Below are 20,882 nucleotides of genomic sequence, written 5' to 3'. Positions count from 1 at the left end.
ACCTGCGGGACACACCCTAGGTCACACGTTGTATGTGTAAATGCCGCCCCACTCGCTACGTTATTGGTCAAACTGAGATGAATAACAGAAACAGTGAAGGGAAAGGGGTGGGCCTTCTTGCCTAGCTCCGCCCCCTCGGGCTGTCAGCTGTTTTGATTGGCAGATGAGTTCGGTTCCGCACCAGCTAGGAAGACACCTGTCTCGGATTAGGTACGCGGCTTTTAACGCCCACTCTCCATGCCTTCCTCCACTTTCCCCACCCACTTCCAGGTACAACCAATAGCTTCAAGGCAGAATGTACCCCGCAACCAATTAAGAATGGCTCCGAACTTGACGGACGACTTCCCGCCCCTGATCAGCTTGGCTCCTCCTTCCGACCAATTGGTTAAGGAGAAGGGGGCGGGTACATCCAATCAGCACGACACAGGCCTCCTGATGGACGCACAGGTCCTCGCGCTGGCGTGTTGTGCCCTGAGGCGGGAGGAGGAGGAGGAGCGAGGAAGAAAATCTGAGCCAATCCTAGCAGGCTGCGCGGGAGGCCAATCGAACGCCGCGCCTTGCAGCGATTGCCCAATCCGCAGGAGGGGGCCGGCCGCATCTCTGCCAAGAACCAATAGAGTGCGTCCGACGGCCAAGAGCGGCGTGCGGCAGGAGCAATGACAGGCCTATATTCGGGGCTCGGGGGCGGGTCGGCGCCAGAGACGAGAAGAGAGGAGGGGAGGCCTCCTCCGCCGCCGCCATCTTGGACCGGGCCCGGTCAGCTTCCGCGGAGCCATCGGCAGACGCCGCGGCCTCCCTTGAGCCCGACCCCCGTCGTCAGAACAACCCCGGGCCCACTCCCCCCACCCCACTTCCGCTTCGCGCCGCTATCGCGATAGCGCCCGGGCCCGGGGCGCGAGAAAAAGGCGGCGGGCGCTCGCCTCCCCCGCCTGTCGCGATACGCTCCTCAGCGGCGGCGCCAGCTCCTGCGGTGAGAGCGTCGGGCTCGACTGGGCCGGACCCCTTCCCCTCCCCCGGTGCCGCCGGCCGCCTTCCGTGCCGCCTGCCCCGGCGGTCCGCCGCCTGTCGAGACACGGCGCCCTGCCCTGCCTTGCCCTGCCCTCGCCGCGCGCCCGCCGGGCCCCTCCGCCGCTCCGCGCCCGCCGCTCGGCCCTTCCGGCCTCGGCCGCCGCCTCCCGCGTGGCGCCGCGCCGGCCCGGGTGCGAGGTGCCGCCCCCTCCGCCGCGCTCGAGTCCGCCCCCGCCGCGGCGCCCGCGCACCCTCCCGCCGCCAGCCCCCGGAGCGTGGCCGCCCCGCCCCGGACCCTGCCGCCGGCGGGCGATCGGTGGCGGACTGAGTCCCCGGCCCGCAGCGGCCGCGCTCGGAGTTAGAGCCTCAGCCAAAGTTTCCGCCTCGCAGCGTGTGACTGTTGCCCCAGTGTAGAGTCCCGGCGGCCCGCCCCGTGCCTGAGCCTGAGTCTGAGCGTGGCGACCCCCGACCCAGGCTGTCCCTGGCGTGCCCGCCCTGTTATCTGGGGCTGGGTGCCGCTTCTGCTTCGGGGGTGCCGGGTCCCCTGGATGCACACCGCCTGCCTCTCCGGGTGTCAAGTCCACCGCGGTGCGGGTGTCGGGGCCGGTTAGCTCCCCGGGTCTGGGTGAAGCCTCCCGAGCCCACTCTCCGTGCTGTTGGTGAGCTCCCGGCGTGGGCAGGGCACGCGCCTGTTTTTCTGAGTGGTAGCTGCTTTTTGGTGCAGGAGCTGTAACCTCCCCCAGGATTAGCCTTCTGCCCTTTTGGTGAAGGTTCGCCACGCCAGGGGTTGTGCCTTCCCTGAGTCTGAGACATCTGGTTTTGGGTGTTGTCACCCCAGGAGCCAAGAGCCCCTTCCCCTTTGGTATTCTGGAGAGAACTCTTCTATGGGGGTGTGATTGTCCCATCATTGAGTTTAGGAAGTTGTAGAATATGGGCTTGCAGGCCTCCCACCTGTCACCCCACAGGGATGGAAAACCTCTCAGACCTAAGGCTTCTGATGGGAGAGGTGGCTTTTCTCTCTAGGGTTGTGCTTTCTTTCCAGGGTAAGGAGTTTGTCTTGGTGTTACCACTTCCAGGAATAAGGTCCCTGCTTTCTTTGGTGTTGACATTGTCCCCTCTCCTGGTTTTGAGGTGTCCATGCCCCCATGTGTCTTCACTAGTGAGACTAAGGACCCCCTTGGGTTGGGGTGCTCTTGGCCAGTGCTTCTCATCTCTGACCCTGTAATCACAAAGACCTTGCTGTGGGTCCCACTCTATTGTGGGAGTATGAGGTGCCTGAGACTGGAGATACCTCATGTGACCACCTTCCCAGGGAATAGAGTGCTCTGCTATAATTCCACAGTGGGAATTCCCATACCCACCCTTGGTGTTGGGCTCTCCCAGGGAATATAACTACCTCCACCCATGACCTGCTACCCTGCTGCCTGCATCTTCCCCAAGTTGAGACTTGCCTTGTGACACTGCTCACCAGAGTTCCTTGTCTAGAGTGTAAGCTCTCCTAGATCAAAGGCACTTTGCACCGAGATCTCTGTATGAGCATGTGATGGCCCCAGGATTAGGGACTAAGCTTTGTGCCCCTCATGGCGCCTGAGGTGAAGTTCTGGGGCCTCTTTGTTATTGGCTTCCCTGCTCTGGTGTGTGGCTCATCCCTCCTGCCCCCTCAGCCTGAGCTCCTAACTTGGCGATGAACATGAGATCCTTGTGGTTGGGCCAGTTCTGGGCCAAGAGTCCCAGATTCTTCAGTTCTGTCTCAGACCCCACTGTCTGAGCACATGTTTGGTGTGAAGGCACCCCTTCTTCACAGGCCCTGAAGTAGTTAACTCCTAGGGGGGGTCTCGAGGAAGCCTTGGATGAGGATCCTCCGTGCTGCAGCACCAGCCTCCTTTCTCTTTGTACCTTTGCTGGGGATGGGGCATCTGGTGTGCAGGCATCCTCTTGGGGGCAGGGGTTCTTCATGAGGAGAGAGTGTTTCCTCCACTGAGCTGAGACTCCAGCATCCCAGGGAGGAGTACCCTGGGCCTGTGGCACTTGCCCCTTCTCTTGTGGAGATGCTTTTCCCCAACCAGGTATTGTCCACACCAGTAGCAGCTGTGCCCACCTTGATGTCAGAAGCACTGCCCCAGCACCATCCCGCTCCTCTGGCCCCTTGCTTCTGACTCCTTCAGGACTTGCGCCTCCTTGGTGCCACAGCATGATCCCTCCTGGGGGGTATCGGCTCCTCCCCTGACTAAGGTCCCAACCCCTTTGGTATGGGATTTGGGGAGGGCGTCACTTCCTTAAGGTGTAGAGTGCCTTATTTAGGAATGTGAACCATGAGATGACTTCTCCCTCCAGCCTCTAACCCTCTGTTGCACACTTGGGGTGGAAGGGGGGAGTGTAAAGTCTTGTAAAGTTTCTGTCCCTGATGAAGTAGGGGCTTTTTTGTGCTGGTGTGTTGGAGCCAGTACTCACTCTTGGTCAACATCCCTGCATGCTGCATTTTGGTGTCTGGGCCCTGGTAGAAGGACGCTGGATCAAAGGTACTTGCCCCAACCCAGTTTGAGTTCTCTCACTGGGACTGTCCTCTGTGTCCTGTTGCTTCACTTTCCTGGAGGTTCCCCGCATTTGTGTCCGTTGACCCTGAGGTACTGCTTTTCTTCAAATGACCCTGTACTGAGTCCCCTGAGTCTCAGGTGCCACCTCCACCTATCTCCATCCGCAGGAATAGGTCCCTATGGGATCAGTAAAAACAAAAATAGTAAACCCTGTGGTGAAGGTATGGCTCTGTTCTTTCTTTCTATGCCTCATGTCTTAAGGCCTGCTGTCTTTATAGTGCCTCATTCAGTAGGTGCTAGCCCTTGTGGCAACTAGTAACAACTTTAAAATAAAAGAAGTTGTTGGGTATGATGGTTCTTGCCAGTAGACCCAGCTGCTTGGAGACTGAGGCAGGAGGACTGCTTGAGCCTGGAACTAGAAAACCTGAGCAACATACTGTGAAAAATATATATATATTTTTTAAAGTAAGTTCCTTAGTTGCACTGGCCACCCTTCAAGAATTCAGAGGCCAGCCAATTCAGAGGCTGTGGAACATTTCCCACATTGTACGTGCTATTGGACAGGACTGTCCCCTGGGTGTTTCCTACCTGTTGGTGAGGATTCCTGGTGTGGTACCACCAGGTTGAGACTCTTAGTCCTCCATGTGAAGCAGTTGCTGCCTTCACAGTAGTAACTGTGGGTACCCCTGCCCTTTGCCAGAGGAGTTGGAATGTCCTTGGATCCTTGCTTTTCAGTGTAGGCCCCTGGGGAAGGCAACCTGTGCTTGCAACTCAAAAGTCCTCTTAGCATGGTCCTTCCTCCCAAGGGTCCCTTGGTCTCCGTGTTGAGCCCTGTGGTGTGGCTTCAGCGTGACTAAAAAGACTGTGGTCTCCCCTGGATTGCATGTAACTTTCCTTAGGGCAAAGTTCTGGGTGCCTGCCCTGGTGGTATAGGTTCCTCTGAGTCTAAATTACCAGTCTATTTGATATGGAATTTCTTTGCGTGTGCAGATCAACTCCCTTGTGGCTAAGGTACCTTTACATCCTCTTATCTTTGTAAGATTTCTACCTTTTCCCAACTCTCTCTTGGGTACTGCTTTCTGCCCCCAAATCACCTGCCCTTCTTGGTATCACACTCTTTGGGTTAGTATTGTTCCCTTTTGGCTCAAGGATTCTGCCCTGGGGTAAATTTCTTGGAGATCTACGCCCTCTCTGGTAGGATGGGGTTTAACTCTTCTTAGTTTTAGGTATCTCCTGTCACTCTTCCACCTTGCCCCAGCGTCCCCTCCCTCTTGCACACTTCATGGGTGCATACATAGTATCAGGCCTTCATGTCGCTTGTCTCTTGGCTTGCCTGAGGAATGACTTCTAGTCACCCCTGTTCCCAGTCCCTTTTTGTAGGAAGTGTGATTTCTCGGGCTAGTGCCTTTGTCTTGTAGTCAGCCTTGTGCAGTATGACTGTCCTGCTCTACAAAATCCTTGGATGGTTATCTGGGGAAAGGATGCTCTGTACTCTAGGAACCTTCCAGTTCCTGGGTCAGAGGACCACAAAAAGTGTCTTTCCTCATTTTAACAAAACTCCCAGAGTATCGCAGCTGGGCAATTGAGGGAGCATAAGGAGAATTGGACCCAGCTTCTCATTAGATAGTACACATTTTTTCCCTTTACCCTGCCTCTTACCCCACATTTCCCACCCGTGTTCATGTCTGTGGACCAGCAGAGGAATAGGTGTTAATTCCTTCCCAATCTTTGCCAGCAGCGTCTGTCTCCAAGGGAGTATGAAGAGAGTGCGTCTGTAGGGCAGGGAAGATGGCGGACAAGCGCAAACTCCAAGGTACCGGATTGACTACCCACTGCACGTGTAGCTGAGTGCTCTCTTTGGGGGGTTCCTCTTTGGCTGCTCAATGGGCAGGATTCTAACAGCCTGCCGTCCTCCCTCACAGGTGAGATTGATCGCTGCCTCAAGAAGGTGTCCGAGGGTGTGGAGCAGTTTGAAGATATTTGGCAGAAGGTACAAGGGCCCTAAAAATCTGGGTTTCCAGGGAGAACACAGGAAGCGCTTTGGGGGTCTCTGGGTGTTGGCAAGGGAGGGGGCTGTATATCCTGGTGCTGAGGACCTATGAGAACCAGCTTAAAAATGGATGGCGGGGGCTGGGGTGGGTGTCAGAGTCCCCCGCCTGAGGAAGAGAGACTGGACCTTCCATGGAGCAGGTTTCGGGACAGCCACTCCCACACTGACTGCTGGATTCTCCATCCCTCAGCTCCACAACGCAGCCAACGCGAACCAGAAAGAAAAGTATGAGGCTGACCTAAAGAAGGAGATTAAGAAGCTACAAGTGAGGGGGCTGGGGATGGACTCCTGTGTCCTGTGGGAGGAGGGCCTGGGAGAGTGGACTACTGGGTCCCAGGAAAAGAGGGAGCTGAGGGTCCTGGTTCCCAGATCCAAGATCTGACTTTCTTGCTTCTCTTCTCTGCAGCGGCTGAGGGACCAGATCAAGACATGGGTAGCATCCAATGAGATCAAGGACAAAAGGCAGCTTATTGACAACCGCAAGCTTATTGAGACGGTAGGAACTCAGAGCCTAGGTCCCTAACCAGGGTGGTAGCCAGATTCCTGGGACCCCAGGGCGCAGAGATGGAGCAGTCACTCCAGAGATCCCAGGAGGAAGGGAAGAGGCAGTGGGCCTAGAGTCTGAGGGATGGGTCCTGAGGCTCAGATTCAGATGTTGCTGGCCCTTAGTTCCATTCCCACAACATCCCCCCCCCCCTGCTGCTTTCTCTGCAGCAAATGGAACGGTTCAAAGTTGTGGAAAGAGAGACCAAAACCAAAGCCTATAGCAAGGAGGGTCTGGGCCTGGCACAGAAGGTGGATCCCGCCCAGAAGGAAAAGGAAGAGGTTGGCCAGTGGCTCACGGTGAGTTGGGGCAGAGAAGAAGAGGTGAGCTTGGAGTCCTGGCCCCAGCACACCCAGGACCCCTGGCTAATAGCCTTCTCCCCCTGTAGAATACCATCGACACCCTAAACATGCAGGTGGACCAGTTTGAGAGTGAGGTGGAATCGCTGTCAGTGCAAACGCGCAAGAAGAAGGGCGACAAGGATGTGAGTGGGGGGAGCCCCGAGACCCATGGGGTGGAAGATGGAGGTGGGCTAGCAAGTGGGAGCCCATGGGAACTGGGTCTGGATGCCTGAGCAAACCTGGGGTGAGGGCTTGGAGAGGTAGTACAGGAAGGAGGTAGACAGAATCAGGCCCTAGGTGTCTGGGTAGATGGGAGATAGCGAGGCCATCACAAAGAGGAGCAGTTTGGAGGAAAATGAACTCAGGTTCAGCTGGGGCCACAAAGTAAGTGTGAGACCTGAAAGGTGACATAGGTGGGAGGCCACATAGTACCTAGAGCCCAGATTCTCAGGAGAGGGTGGCAGGACAAGACAGGGCTCTGAGAGCAATGGGTATGGCCTGAAGGAGAAGAGTGGTCTGGGATGAAGTCAGATGTTGGAGTCCTGGATTCTACTCTAGGATTGTAGGGTGTGGATTCAGAGGAATACAAATAATGACCGATGGGGTTCACTAGGAAAGTTGGAGGTGGGAGCTATGACAGTGTTGGATGTGAGACCCTGAGAAGTTTGGGAAGTAGGAACTCAAGAGAGAGAGAGAGAGAGAGAGAGTGGTTCCTTGAAGAAAGGAGAAATTTGAAACTGATCTAAGATGTCAAATCCAAAAAGGAACTGGGACCTTGGGAGCAGGCAAGAGCTGGGCTTCTGGATCTGGGTCTCTAGGGGTATAGATAGGTGTGTGGGCTGGTGATGGATGTGCCATGATTACAAGAAGCAGATCCTCAGACAGGAACTGTCATTGTTACTATTAGGTTGAGACAGGAGAATGGGTGTTTATCCCAGGAGGTCAGAGCAGGTGGGGGCTCAGTTGAGAGGCTGCAGGTGGCATAGGAGCATCTTAGTCTTTCACCAGTTTCCAGGGCTCGCCGGAGACAAAAAGGGTCTAGGGAGGGTGTGGTAGGGATCCCTGAGATGTCAGAAACCTTGAGCTTGGTTCCTGTGGGGTAGAGGGTGGGCAGACTCCACACTGCCCCATGCTGGGAGGGGCCAGAGTGGAGCCTCCGGGTCACCATGGGGATTGGGGACTGAGGACAGGTTCTGTGGGGGCAGGAGGGGCCGGGCAGGCACTCTGCAGCCCCTGAGCCTGGCCCTGGGCTCGCCAGCAGAAGCAGGACCGGATTGAGGGCTTGAAGCGGCACATCGAGAAGCACCGCTACCATGTGCGCATGCTGGAGACCATCCTGCGCATGCTGGACAATGACTCCATCCTCGTGGATGCCATTCGCAAGATCAAGGATGATGTTGAGTACTACGTTGACTCCTCTCAGGACCCTGACTTTGAGGAGAATGAGTTCCTCTATGATGACCTGGATCTCGAGGACATTCGTAAGGCCCTAGACTGACCTTCATGGTGCAGAGGATGAAGGCCCCAAAGGGTCAGCTGCACCAGCTAACCATGCCCCTCTCCTGCCTCCACAGCACAGGCGCTGGTCGCCACCTCCCCCCCCAGCCACAGCCACATGGAGGACGAGATCTTCAACCAGTCCAGCAGCACGCCCACCTCGACCACCTCCAGCTCTCCCATCCCCCCCAGTCCAGCCAACTGCACCACGGTGAGGACCCAGAGTAGCAAGATGCTATAACCAGGAGGATGGGAGTTAACAGGAGCCTGTTTTCTCCAAAGTGGCTGCAGGGAGGGCAGCTGAGGCCCTTCCGGATGTAAAGAGCTGATAGGTGGACCCTGGTGTCCCACACAGTCTTAAGCCATGGGTGGGTCTTGGGTGTGTGGGGCCAGTGTAGGGCGCACCTAAGGCCCTGGGCAGCAAGCTCAGGCAGGGATCCAAGGACTGAAATTCCCTAAGGAGAGAAGGTTCCTAGGTTGTTAGGAAGATGGGAGCATTAATGCCAGCTCCCAAAAGACAAGGACATTGGGGAACCTGAATGTAGGTGGTTTCTTCAGAAAAATTAAGGTTAGGTATTTGGACAACTCTGGGGTACAAAGTCATTCAGCTGGGTCCAGGTCCCCAGGAGGTTCAGAGATTATGGTGTCTCTGTGTTGGGACCTAAGAGCCACACAGGTGTCTGACTCCACCTCCTCCAACCAGGAGAACTCTGAAGATGATAAGAAGAGAGGACGCTCGACAGATAGTGAAGTCAGCCAGGTGGGTTCAAGCCAGTAATGGATGGGCATGTCCCCTGTTTATCCAGTGGTTCCCAAAGGCTTATTCAGGTCTGAGTGCTAGCCACTGTGCTAGGCTTAGTCGAGTGGAGGCTCAGAAATCGTTGCACCTTGAGGGGAGATAGGCAGGTGACTGACCGCTGTGGTTCAGGTGTCCGTGCCCTGTGCGCCAGAAGAAGACAAGGCAGCCGCAGTTCACAAGGGCAAGCTCCGACTGGAAGCTTACAAGTGGGATGAGTCTGGCCTGGGATTGTTGAGCTACAGAGCTAGGGCTTTGTGGACCGGCCCTGAAGGGGCCAAGCAAGACGGAGAAGCGATAAGTTGAAAGCAGACACCTGCTGTGGAACTACCTGGGTGGGAACACACAAGGATGACGTTAGGAAGGGCAGAATGGGCCTAAGGCCTGCTGTGGGCCAATGAGAGGGGTGGTCCAAGGGAGAGACCCTTGGTGGACATCAGTGAGACTGGTGTGGGGACCAGGATTAGGAGCAGTGAGAGAGAGGCTGGGGCAGGGACTCCCAGGTGGGCTCTGCCACCTTCCTGGGCCCCCACAGCCAAATAGCAGTCCCAGGAGGGAAGTGGGTAGCCAGTCCCATTTGGTGCCTGGTGAGCCTGAGTTTCCCATGTGGTGGTGAAAAAATGTCCACAAGTTGGTTGGTATGGCAGCCCACGTTGTCTGTCAGAACTTGGCTGCAGCAGGGATGCTCTGCTACTGCTTTCTGCAGTGCTGTAACGTATGACCCCATGAGTGGTTGTAGTGGTCCTTTCAGTGACATTCAGAAGCAGTGCTTGACTGTCAGCTGGTTTTCTTCTACTCTTGAACATGAGGCTGCTCCGGCTCCTCTCATGTTGAGGGCATTTAGGAGTCTCCCACTAGTCCCTTTTGACCAACAACAGATGGGTCTTCGCTGACTGACAGCAAGAGTTGTGCCAGATCACCATAGGGTACATGGGGAGGTGTCCTGGCAGAATTTAGGGAGCTGGGCAGACTGGAAATAAATGTGTTTTGAGCACGAAGATGACTGAAGCAGTTAGGATGAGGTCCCCCGGTTCCCTGGAGTTTGGGAGCAGTCAAGGGCAGCAAGTTCAGAGAAGAGGTTGGTAGGACCATGATGGAGCCTGAGCCTGAGGTGGGTGGGAACCTGCTGATCCACTGGGTCCTGACACTGTTCTCTCTTTCCTGCAGTCTCCAGCCAAAAATGGTTCCAAGCCTGTCCACAGCAACCAGCATCCCCAGTCCCCAGCTGTGCCACCCACCTACCCCTCTGGTCCCCCGCCTGCCACCTCTGCCTTGAGCACCACCCCTGGCAACAATGGGGCACCTGCCCCAGCAGCACCCCCAAGTGCCCTGGGCCCTAAGGCCAGTCCAGCTCCCAGCCACAACTCGGGCACCCCTGCCCCCTATGCTCAGGCTGTGGCCCCACCAGCCCCCAGTGGGCCCAGTGCTGCCCAGCCCCGACCCCCCAGTGCCCAGCCTGGCGGGGGTGGTGGTGGCGGTGGTGGAGGGAGCGGCGGTAATAGTAACAGCAGCACAGGTGGAGGGGCTGGCAAGCAGAACGGTGCCACCAGTAAGTGAGGCTGGCAGGGTGGGAGGAGGGGCCTGGAGCAGGACAGGGAGTAGCCAACAGCCCCTTTCTCTTTGCCTTTTGCTCCCCCAGGCTACAGCTCAGTCGTGGCAGACAGCCCTGCAGAGGTGGCCCTGAGCAGCAGTGGGGGCAACAGTGCTAGCAGCCAGGCCCTGGGTCCGGCCTCAGGTCCCCACAATCCACCTCCCAGCACCTCGTGAGTGTCTTGGCAGCGGCAGTTGCAGCCTCTCCTGGAACACATAGGCTCTGGTGGCTCCCTCATTGGGGGATTGCTAACCTGGCCTTGATGGGCAGGGCGTCCAGTGGGCTTTGACTTCCACCTTTGCTAGGTGTCCTATCTCCACTTCTCTTCACCTGGGAGGTGTGCATTAGCCTCTAGCTTTATCCAGTACCTTGTCCTAAATCCACCTTCCTTTCACTGGGACTTTTCTCCAGTACCCCACCATATTCTCACCATTTCCGTTTCCTGCCCCAAGGCTGACTCCCACTGGATGGGACATTGTTCCACTTTTCCAAGTGAAATGTCCACAAATCCTCCTTTGTTTCCAGTCATTCCTCCAAAGTTTAAGTCAGAGCACTCCTCTGGGTCCACCTGTTTTTGAAAGAATGCTAAATGAAGGACCTGTCATCCTCCTCCTCCTCCATCCCAGCTCTAGCTGGGTTGCCCCAGGGGCACCTGCCCTGTGTCCATCTACCTGAGGACATACCCCCCCCCCCCCATTCTCTCTTTACCTCATGGCCTATTTGAGCATCTTCATAATCTGTATTCCCACTCCAGTAGCTCTGCTTTACTGAGGAAAAAATCCCAGAAATTAATTCTACCTTGGTCCCAAAAAACTGCTTCTGTCCTAAATAGCCCCTCTCAGAGCCCATCTGGCTTCTCTGTGCTCATCACTCCTACGACTTTCCTCTGAGCCACTTCCCCTTCTCATCTTCTTCCCAGGAAAGAATCCAGTGCGGCAGCCCCAACAGGGGCTGGCGGTGTGGCCCCAGGCTCAGGGAACAACTCAGGGGGACCCAGCCTTCTAGTGCCACTGCCTGTGAACCCCCCCAGCTCCCCAACGCCCAGCTTCAGTGAGGCCAAGGCAGCTGGTGCTCTGCTTAATGGACCTCCGCAGTTCAGCACCACCCCAGAAGTCAAGGTGAGCTCTGAGTATCCCTGATGACTGTGGCCTCCAGGTGTTTTCCTGCACCCTGCTCCAGGTCTCCAGCAATACCTCTACCTCCCCTTCCTCTCTGAATGTGCATCTGTTTTTTTCTTCCCTTTTCTCACTTGTTCTTTTATCTGGACCTTTTCTACCCCACATCCTCACCTCCATCTCTGGTGCTCTCAACCTCCTTGGCTCTTTCTGGGACTGTGTTTCTCTGGTCTTCTTTCCCTCTCTGTTGGTTGTATTTGCGCGCTTGCTTTCCATGGGTTTGTTTTTTATCTCCCCAGACCCTCAGTCTCTGTCCTGTCCTGAGATGCATGGTACTTTCTACTTCACATGCCCATTCCCTAAGTCACCATGCCCTTGGGCCTTCTAAAAGACCATTTCAATCAAGAAAACACTTGAGTGGCGTGTGGTGTCACACCTATAATCCCAGCAACTAAGGAGGCTGAGGCAGAAGTATTACAAGTTTGAGGCCAATCTAGGCAACTTGCTGACCCTGTCTCAAAAAAAAAAAAAAAAAAATACTTAGGATGTAGCAGAGTGGTAGAACACAACTGGGTTCAATCACCAGTACCAAAAGCAAAAAAAATATTTGTTCAGGTCATTTCTCTGAGCCAGGTTTTGTGCTGGTTCCTGCCCTCAGGAATTGTTCCAGTGCTAGAGGGGGCTGTGTGTGATCAGGTGGCCACAGCGGAGGCTCTTGTGGGCTGCAGAGGGGTACCTGACCTGTTCTGGGGGGCAGGTCCAGGAAGGCTATGAGGGGCCTGATGCATAAGCTGTGTGCATAGGATAGGTGGGAACTGACAGCCAGAGGAATTCTGGGAAAGGCACTGATCAGCCCAGGCAGTCTGGGTGGATTCAGCAGAGGAAGAGCCTGCACACATAGCAAGGGGGTGTCCTATGAACCCGACCAGGCTGTCCAGCTCCAGGTCCTGGCTGTCCTGTCTGTGCCTCTTTCTCTTCATTGAAAAGTAGAAATCCTCACTGTTAACACAAGCCACATAGGAATTTTTGCCAGATCATTCTTTATAAGGCCCTTGGAATAGTTTCTGACCTAGAAGAAGCTTTCAAACTGCATAGGTATCAGAAAATTCATGGTGTATGCTTTTCTGGAAAACGGAATAAGCAACTTTGAGAAGGAGTCCATGGTTTTTAAAAGGAAAAAAATCACTGGGGTGGAACATGGGAGCTTTGGCAAGGTTTTGGGTAGAGAAGGGACAAAGACAGCTTGCTGGAGAGGTCCCTGTGGACTGCTGTGGGTGAAACAAAAGGTGGTATGAAGGCCTGGGCAGCTCCGGGCATGGCCAGGGGATGGAATGGGTCTATCCAGGATATTTGGATGCAGGGTGGATGGGCCTTGGTGACCGAAGTGTGGTACAGAATGGGTGGAGGAGCAGCCCTGACTGCAGGGAGCAGAAGTCAGTTCCAACCCAGTTAATACCAGTCCAACTTGCCGGTATTCCCAAAGAGGGCACCAAGTCCCAGAGGGATAACCTTTCACTCCCAAGGGAATGAGACCTCCCACCTCCATAAGATGCCCCACAATACCAGGTAGTCAAGTGGCTTTTTTTCCCCAGAGTTTGGGGTCCTTTTAGGAATGTCTTAAGACAAACGGTGGCACAATCGGTATTCTGTAGGTCGTATTCTACAATGGAGAGTCCACACAGTTTCCAGTTTTCCCCACAGCAGTTCTTTTACATGTTAGGTACATTTTTTTTTTTTAATATGACAGCGGAATGCACAACAATTCTTATTACACATATAGAGCACAAGTTTTCATCTCTCTGGTTATATACACAGTATATTCACACCAATTCGTGTCTTCATACCTGTACTTTGGATAATAATGATCATCACATTCCACCATCATTCATAACCCCATGCCTTAGGTACATCTTAAGGCATGAGTAATTGCCGTTGATGGCTCTCAGCAGAACAGGCAAGAGTACTTGGGGCCTGACAGGCTGTTCTTAGCAATCTCTGGCCTGTGCCCTTAGTACAGACCCTTTCTTTTCTTCCTAGGCTCCTGAACCTCTGAGCTCCCTGAAGTCCATGGCAGAGCGGGCAGCCATCAGCTCTGGTATTGAGGACCCTGTGCCAACGTTACACCTAACGGAGCGAGGTAAGAGTCCAGGGATGGTGGAGAAGGGGGCAGGTCAAAGAGAAGGGGTTGGCCCCATCCATCCTCCTCATCCGAGGGCTTGACCCTCCCCTCCCCACAGACATCATCCTGAGCAGCACATCAGCACCTCCGGCCTCAGCCCAGCCACCCCTACAACTGTCAGAGGTGAACATACCACTGTCGCTGGGTGTGTGTCCACTGGGGCCAGTGCCCCTCACCAAGGAGCAGCTCTACCAGCAGGCCATGGAGGAGGCTGCCTGGCACCATATGCCCCACCCCTCTGACTCCGAGCGCATCCGGTGAGGGGCCACAGAACGGGCTGGGGGAAGGGACTCCAGAGTCTGAGGGAGGAGGCAACAGCTGGGGAGCTGGCTCCCAGTCCTGAGAGGCTGTAGGTAAAAGTGAGCTGGCCCCAGGAAGTGTTGAAGGCCTGGCTCAGGTTCCCTCCAGATGGCCTGAGATCGGGGCAGGAGCCAGAAAGCAGCTGGCACTAACCTCCTGCTGCTCCACAGGCAGTACCTACCCCGGAACCCTTGCCCGACGCCCCCCTACCACCACCAGATGCCGCCCCCACACTCGGACACCGTGGAGTTCTATCAGCGCCTGTCGACTGAGACGCTCTTCTTCATCTTCTACTATCTGGAGGTACAGCAGGGCCCCCGGGGCAGCCTCGGGCCCCCCGGCTCCGCCGCCACCGCCGCCGTCCCCCCTCGGGCTGGAGGGGCGAGGTGGGTGCCCCAATGCGGCCACCGGGACCGCACCCCCCTCCCTATCCCAGTCCCGGGCCCTGCTCCCCCAAACCAAGACTGTCCCAGTCTCCATCCAGCCCAGTGGTGTCAAGAGCTACTCAGACTGAGGGAGAGGCAGGCCTCAGTGGCAGCCCCAGACCACTTGGTTTCTCCCTGGCATGACCCAAAGCCCCTTCCCAGCTCTCCTCAGCCAGGCCCTTTAGTCTTGGACCTCCTGTTTTCAGGCATCCCTGCAGACTTCTTGGAACCCAAGCATCCTCCTGACCCCAGCCCATCATGAGTGCCCTCCCCTCATCCCCACCGAGTAGTACTCTAAACTTTCTCTTTTGAGCTCTCGTCATATATTAGTTTCTCTTCCTTCTCAAAGCTTCTCTGAAAGCAATTTCCACCTCCTGTCTCATTTTTCTTCTCCTGACCAACATTGGTATGTTCCATGCCCCCAGCGCTGTCTCCAAACGGATTGTCCAGCCCAACTGTGGTCTGTAGTGGGGGCCCGGGTCCAGCCCTGATGCCCCACCCCATTCCCCTGGTCCCTACCCAGCTTGGGGGCCCCCTGATCCCCCTCTTCCTGCCTTCTTCCCCTAGGGCACTAAAGCACAGTACCTGGCAGCCAAGGCCCTAAAGAAGCAATCATGGCGATTCCACACCAAGTACATGATGTGGTTCCAGAGGCACGAGGAGCCCAAGACCATCACCGATGAGTTTGAGCAGGTGAGGGCCCCACCCACCCTGGTCCCACTGAGAGATGGCTAGCATTCCCAAGCCCAGGCAGCCCCTGCTGGCTTTCTCCTTTACTCCCACTCTTCAGCCAGCTGAGACCTGCAGACTAACCAGGATTGCTCTGCCTGGGATCCAGTTCTCATCCTTCACTTGTTGAGCTCTAGGTCTGAACCCAAACACTGGGCCCAAAACAGGCTCAAACTGAGCCCAAGTGTCCCTGCCCAAAGAAGGCTTCCTGGAGCCAGCAGCCTGTGTCTCTTCTGTGTGGCACTAGGCGCCTTGGCTGGGAGTGTGAATGTCCTAGTTGACATGTCTCCCTGAAGCGGGCTGTGGGCTCCACTGTACCCAGCAGCAGGGGCTCAGCAGACACTAGGGAGGCTGTCAAGGTGGCCTTCTCACGTTCCAACAATTAGCCCCTAGGAAACATCTTGTAGTCAGCCTCCTGAGTTTGAGCCCAGCTCCAGCTGGCTGACCTTGGGCAGGCAAGTCCCTTATTCTATTCTGTCATCTTATTTGTAAAAATGGGGTAATAGGACCCCTCCCCGCAGTTGTACAAGGATGAAATGAGCTAATAACATGTAAGTACTAATGGTGCCTGCTGCACAGTGGTGTTGGGGGACATTTTTTTTTTTTTAAAGTTACTTTAATTTGGTGTGTTCCACAGTGGTTTTCCTCCACAAATGTCTCCCAGATGTCAAGCCCCTTCAGTGATCCTTGTCCTCACCAAATTCCATCCTGCTCCTCTGATCTCCAGGCTGCTTTCTTTGAAGCATTTCAGACCCTCACTCAGGACCTAGCTCTTCTCCAACCTTGATCGCTTGACTGCTGACTTTGTGTCCCATCCTAGTTTGGTCCTTTACATCAGTACATTCTAGGGCATCCAGTCATTTAGAAATTCCCACACTATCACTGTCACAATAAAGTGTCCCTGCAGAGCACTTGGAATGTAGACTCTGAGCATGTTGGGAGCTCTAGGCAACGGCGATGGTACCTGTGGCCTTAGGTTCTTTGTGGAGACTCCACACTAGGCCTTTACATCTGTATTGGGCACTCGGGAGATGCTCCACGGCTGCAGCCATCTGAAAGCAGGGGGAGCTTTGCAGACAGGCCTGGGTAGAGGCCTGACTGGGGTGCACACACCCCTGTACCATGGTGACATTTGCTATCTAGACCACTGAGGTGGAGTGGAATTGCGTGTGCATGTGGGGCAGTTGGTCTGACCCAGCTCCCAGTCCACCACCTCATTCACTCACTGACCACCTTCTCCCCTGGCCAGGGCACCTACATCTACTTTGACTACGAGAAGTGGGGCCAGCGGAAGAAGGAAGGCTTCACCTTTGAGTACCGCTACCTGGAGGACCGGGACCTCCAGTGACACCGGCCCCCTCTACCTGACCCTTCCCCCGCATGCTGATCCCCCTGCCCAGGTGAGGGCCCTGCCCTGGAAGACTGGGGAGGCCCCAGGCCATGGGGCACCCCCTCCCCCAGGAAGCAGGGAGAGGGCCGGGAGGTTTTCTCTTCCTCTCAGCCCCACCCTGGGGGCCCCGGGGGCGAGGGCTGCCCCCTCCTCCCCTCCCCAGTGAGGGACATTTTTTGGTAAACCTATTTTCATTTTGGAAAATATTTATGAATAAATAGTTTTATATGACGGCTGGCAGCACAGCCTCTCCTGTACCCCCTCAGGAGTCAGTGAGCAAGATGATCCTGCTGGCGGGGCCGCCGGGCTAGCTGGGGGTTGAACTGGGAGTTGTACCGCCGGCGTCTATCATCTATCTCTTCCTCTGGCTGACCCTCCTGGGGTACCCTGCCTTGGATCCGGGCCAGCAGGGCCTCAGCCCGAGCCCTCTCAGCCACTTCCCGCCGAAGACGCTCAGCTCGAAGCTGGTCCAGGGATGGGGGCCTAGGGAAGAGAAGCAAGGTCAGAAAGCAGGGCAGCCCTCTCACCTCTACCACCAGGAGCCCCTATGTCTCAGGCTGATGCTTCAGCTCTTGAAGCCACCTGGTACAGGAACACCATGAGGAAGTCTCTGCCCACCCTTTTGTGGGCTTCTATTCTCCCCAGTCCTAAAAGCAGGTGCCCTCTGTACCCCACACACCCCAACCGAGATCAAGTGCAGAGTAGCATCCTGGGGAGAACAGGGAAACCTCTGGACTGGTTTCCTCTTGTGAGGTAAATCAAATTGTAGTTGGAAACGCCCCCTGCACTTGGGATCTAGCATCTTGAGGACACAAGCCTGCTTTTATTCTCTAACCCAGTGATTCTCAAATGTTTTGGTCTCAGGACCCTTTTATATTCTTAAAAATCTTTGATTTCCTCAGTTTTTAAGTTTACATACTGGAGTAGAAATGAAACAAATTTTGGACGCAAGTGTTCATAACATCAAGCAATCAGAGCAAAGACATCTCACATCATGAAAAAGCAGCTTGACACTACAGGACTCCAGAGGGCTTTTTTGGAACTTGGGGTCCCTGGACCACATGTTGAGAACTACTTCCTACCCCACCTGCCATATCAGCTGTGGTGCCCAAGCAGGGCTACTGCCACATTCTGTCTGGAATGGTCTGCCCTGCATTTATCTTTTTCTTACTGTTTGGGCCGCTGCTTCTCAGATTCTTCCATTTTTCCCTTTCTGTTGTGACCTCGTTCTTCACTGCTGTGCCTTCTCTTCTTCCCCAGATGTTTCTGCATCTCCTGTAAGGGGTCTAGTCGGCTCTTGATCTTCTCATCTGTGCCTGAGCCTGTTGGGGAACCCCCTCGCTTTGGTGGGAGCTGGTACCAAGGGGGTTGAGTCTGGGCCTCTGCTGCACTCTGGCCCAGGTATGTTAGGATGCCCAGCGCTTTTTCTTGCCTCTCCTGAGGGAGCCAGAAAACAGAAGAGATGTTGATAGAACTTGAGTTCCTCAGGGAGCTCTAGATGTGGTAACAGAGAAACCGAGGGCATTTCCTACCCAGAGCACAAGGCCCTGGGGAGACATAACCAGTCATTCCACCACTGGAAACCAAGGGCCAATCATCAGTCAGCTATCATGTGCTAAGGCCGAATACAAACAGGCTGAACTCCTGATGTAGGCACCAGTGGCAAATGTAGTACCAAGCAGGTAAATGGGAGGATGGGGCAGAGCTCTCTCTGAGTTCAAAGGCAGGCTTTGGGGAGACAGCTGAAAGCACAGTGGTGAAGGTTGGGGAATAACAATCTCAGAATGATGGAAATGCCAGAGAGCTATAGAGTGGCAGGGTCTGATTCACATTTTAAAAGTTTAAGAAGCTGGGTGTGGTGATGCATTTTTGCACGCCTGTAATCCCAGCAGCTCAGGAGGCTGAGGCAGGAGGATTGCTAGTTCAAAGCCAGCCTTAGCAATTTAGCAAGGCCTTAAGCAACTCAGCAAAACTTTGTCAATGAATGAAATACAAAAAAGGGCTGGGGATGTGGCTCAGGGGTTGAGTGCCCTGGGGTTCCATCTCTGGTACCCCAAAATAAAAAACATCAGCACCACCTCCATCATCTACTAACCAGGACTGTGAGTGCCCCACAGGAATAACCAGTGTCCTAGGCACTATGTTCCAGCCTATTGCAAATGTTCTGTGATTATTTCTTTCACTATGCTTCTTAATGCTCAGTCACAGCCCGGGACCAAAATGTCTCCCAGCTCTCTTCAGTATCCCTCTGATGACACAGATGAAGCCAGCTTACTTTTTCCTGTCGTTTTTCTTCCTCATAGTCTTTATTGCCTCTGGTCACCCCTTTCCCTTCCTCCAGCAAATCCCGGAACAGGTCCACAGGGCCAGACCTTGGAGCTCCTGCCTCTGCTGCATCAAGTTCAGACAGTGAATTCTGATGCCTGGCTTTCTTCCTTAGGAACTCTGTGCGAGCCTGTGGGGAAAGAATTATAGGCAGGATATGCAAAACCTACAGGTCACTCAAGGGTACTCAAATGTTCTGACTGCAGAAAGCATAGCGGTCCATCATGCTGGGGGCTACAAGAGAGAACACAGGCACTGGGACCCAGAAGAGGCACCTGTCTCAGCATGAGTGAAAATAGTAAATGGTGAGGTTATCAAGGACAGGTGGAAAAAGATCCCTGGCCTAAACCAAAAAGGATTCCAGTCTGGATAAAAACAGGTACAGGACCCAGGCATGGTAGTGCTTGTAATCCCACATACTGGGAAGGCTGAGGCAGGGAATGCAAGCTGGAGGCCAGCTAGGACAACTAGCAAGACCCTATTCCAAAATTTAATGTCGGCTGCAGATGTAGATTGGTAGTGGAGCATTTGCCTAGCATGTTTGAGTCCCTGGTTTCAATCTCCAGTACCACAAAGAGAGGAGGAAAAAAAAAAATCATCTATTGGGCTAGAGGTGCAGCTCAGTGGTCCAGCCCCAGTTTAGCATGAGTGAGGCCCTTGGGTTAGATTTGGTGGTAGTGGTGGTGGTTTACAATGGTTATGAATGTAGTCAGATTGCTTCAGGGCAAACGCTCTAAATCCCAGGCATTGTATCAAGTCACTACCCCAAAATGATTAGTAATTTATACTGAGAAACGAGAATTTTAAAACCCCCGATTGCCACCGCCTCTCCAGCCACCACTGAGAATCAGATTAGCTGAGGAATTAGGTGTAAACCAAACAAATTTAGGAGCTATAAAGAAAGCCTCTGAGTTGAGTGTGGTGGTCCATGCTTCTAATCCTAGAGACTCAGGAAGCTATGGCAGGAGGATCTTAAGTTTGAGGCCAGCCTCAGCAACTTAAGTGAGACCTGTCTAAAAAGCCCGGAGGGTGGTGGGAATGTAGTTTAGTAGGTAGAGTGTCCCTGAGTCCAATCCCCAGTACAAAAACAACAGGAAAAAAAAAAAACAAACTTGCGTCCGGAAAGCAGTTCAAGGAAAGGGCCCGTCCAGTGAAGTGGAACCTGGCTTGTGCCACTGTTCTCTCTTCCTTTGCCTTCCTCTCTGAAGCTACCTCGCTTCGTGCAAGAAGACAACCCCCTCTGAGAACTCAGCGCTTAAGATTCGGAAATCAAGTGGTCTGCACAAACTGAGCACACAAATAGGGTGCGCAGGCAAACTGGTTAAAAAGTGACTTCTTTGAAATGCATTTTTACAGATTCGTTTATTTATTCAACAACTAATTATTAAGCTCCTACTCTGAGGCAGGCTCTGAACACTGCAAACACATCGGGGGGGGGGGGGGGAGAATCAAGACCAGAAATTTCTAGAGGATTTGCGGAAGTGGGCTTAGAAGCTAGCAAAAAAAAAAAAGTCGCCAAAAGCTGGAGCGGCGTCAAGTACCAGCGCACCGCGCCTGCGCATCTCCCACTTCCGTTTCCTGCCCGCGACGCCGGTGCGACTGGCCGCCCGTACTCGAAGCTTACCTCTTGTTGAGCTAGCAGTACCCTCCGCTCACGCTCCTTTTCTTCTTCCCTGGCCTGAGCTTCGTCACGCCTCACGCGGGCGACATTGTCCTTATTCCGAACATGCCAGCTCTTCTTGGGCAAGATGTTCATGGTGCTGTAGCTGTACACAGACTGGCAGACCCGCCTTCTAGCACTTCCAATTGGCAGGAGATGCCCCGCCCTGTTCCCTACCTCGGCCACGGTTTGGTTGAGGTCAATTAGCACCGCCCCTCCAAGTCCGTAGAGAAAGGTGATTGGCCGAGACACGCTCCATCACAGCCAATCCCAGACATTGGGAGTTTTGTATGCCTGGCGACAGCTCTTGTCGGGATTGTCAAGCGGCCCTGCCCCTGACGCTACCGGAAGCGGCCGCCGATTGGCTGGCATGCCGTCTAGCCCTACGCGCCGACACG

The 20,882-nt window shown here is 54.5% G+C and overlaps 2 protein-coding genes across 9 annotated transcripts; one reads left to right on the top strand and one right to left on the bottom strand.

The window, feature by feature from the left end:
• Positions 1-691: 691 nt before the first annotated feature.
• Cnot3 (CCR4-NOT transcription complex subunit 3) lies at positions 692-16,730 on the top strand. 8 transcript variants are annotated; one of them, XR_013430588.1, is made up of 18 exons: positions 692-970; positions 5,281-5,355; positions 5,465-5,532; positions 5,783-5,857; positions 5,999-6,088; positions 6,307-6,435; positions 6,525-6,620; positions 7,736-7,958; positions 8,052-8,185; positions 8,678-8,734; positions 9,938-10,319; positions 10,410-10,533; positions 11,281-11,479; positions 13,514-13,613; positions 13,714-13,912; positions 14,126-14,341; positions 14,948-15,073; positions 16,359-16,730. XR_013430588.1 is itself a non-coding variant. In XM_078031453.1 (18 exons), exons 2-18 carry the CDS (start codon positions 5,331-5,333, stop codon positions 16,455-16,457), a joined length of 2,259 nt encoding a protein of 752 aa, XP_077887579.1. In that variant the 5' UTR covers positions 693-970; positions 5,281-5,330; the 3' UTR covers positions 16,458-16,730. The 8 variants fall into 8 exon arrangements, 6 of the variants coding, with proteins under 6 accessions (XP_077887579.1, XP_077887580.1, XP_077887582.1 ...); XR_013430589.1 differs by having other exon boundaries at positions 693-970; positions 7,739-7,958; XM_078031453.1 differs by having other exon boundaries at positions 693-970; positions 14,126-14,258.
• Positions 16,688-20,729, bottom strand: Leng1 (leukocyte receptor cluster member 1). Its single transcript, XM_005342271.4, has 4 exons — positions 20,449-20,729; positions 18,775-18,954; positions 17,671-17,936; positions 16,688-16,982 (listed from the first exon to the last, which is right to left on the bottom strand). The coding sequence occupies exons 1-4, from the start codon at positions 20,578-20,580 to the stop codon at positions 16,769-16,771; spliced, it is 792 nt and encodes a 263-aa protein (XP_005342328.1). The 5' UTR covers positions 20,581-20,729; the 3' UTR covers positions 16,688-16,768.
• Between the last annotated feature and the right edge of the window lie 153 nt (positions 20,730-20,882).

Source organism: Ictidomys tridecemlineatus, chromosome 15 (assembly GCF_052094955.1).
Source record: "Ictidomys tridecemlineatus isolate mIctTri1 chromosome 15, mIctTri1.hap1, whole genome shotgun sequence".
Classification (NCBI taxonomy): domain Eukaryota; kingdom Metazoa; phylum Chordata; class Mammalia; order Rodentia; family Sciuridae; genus Ictidomys; species Ictidomys tridecemlineatus.
This window is presented reverse-complemented; position numbering and strand designations above follow the sequence as displayed.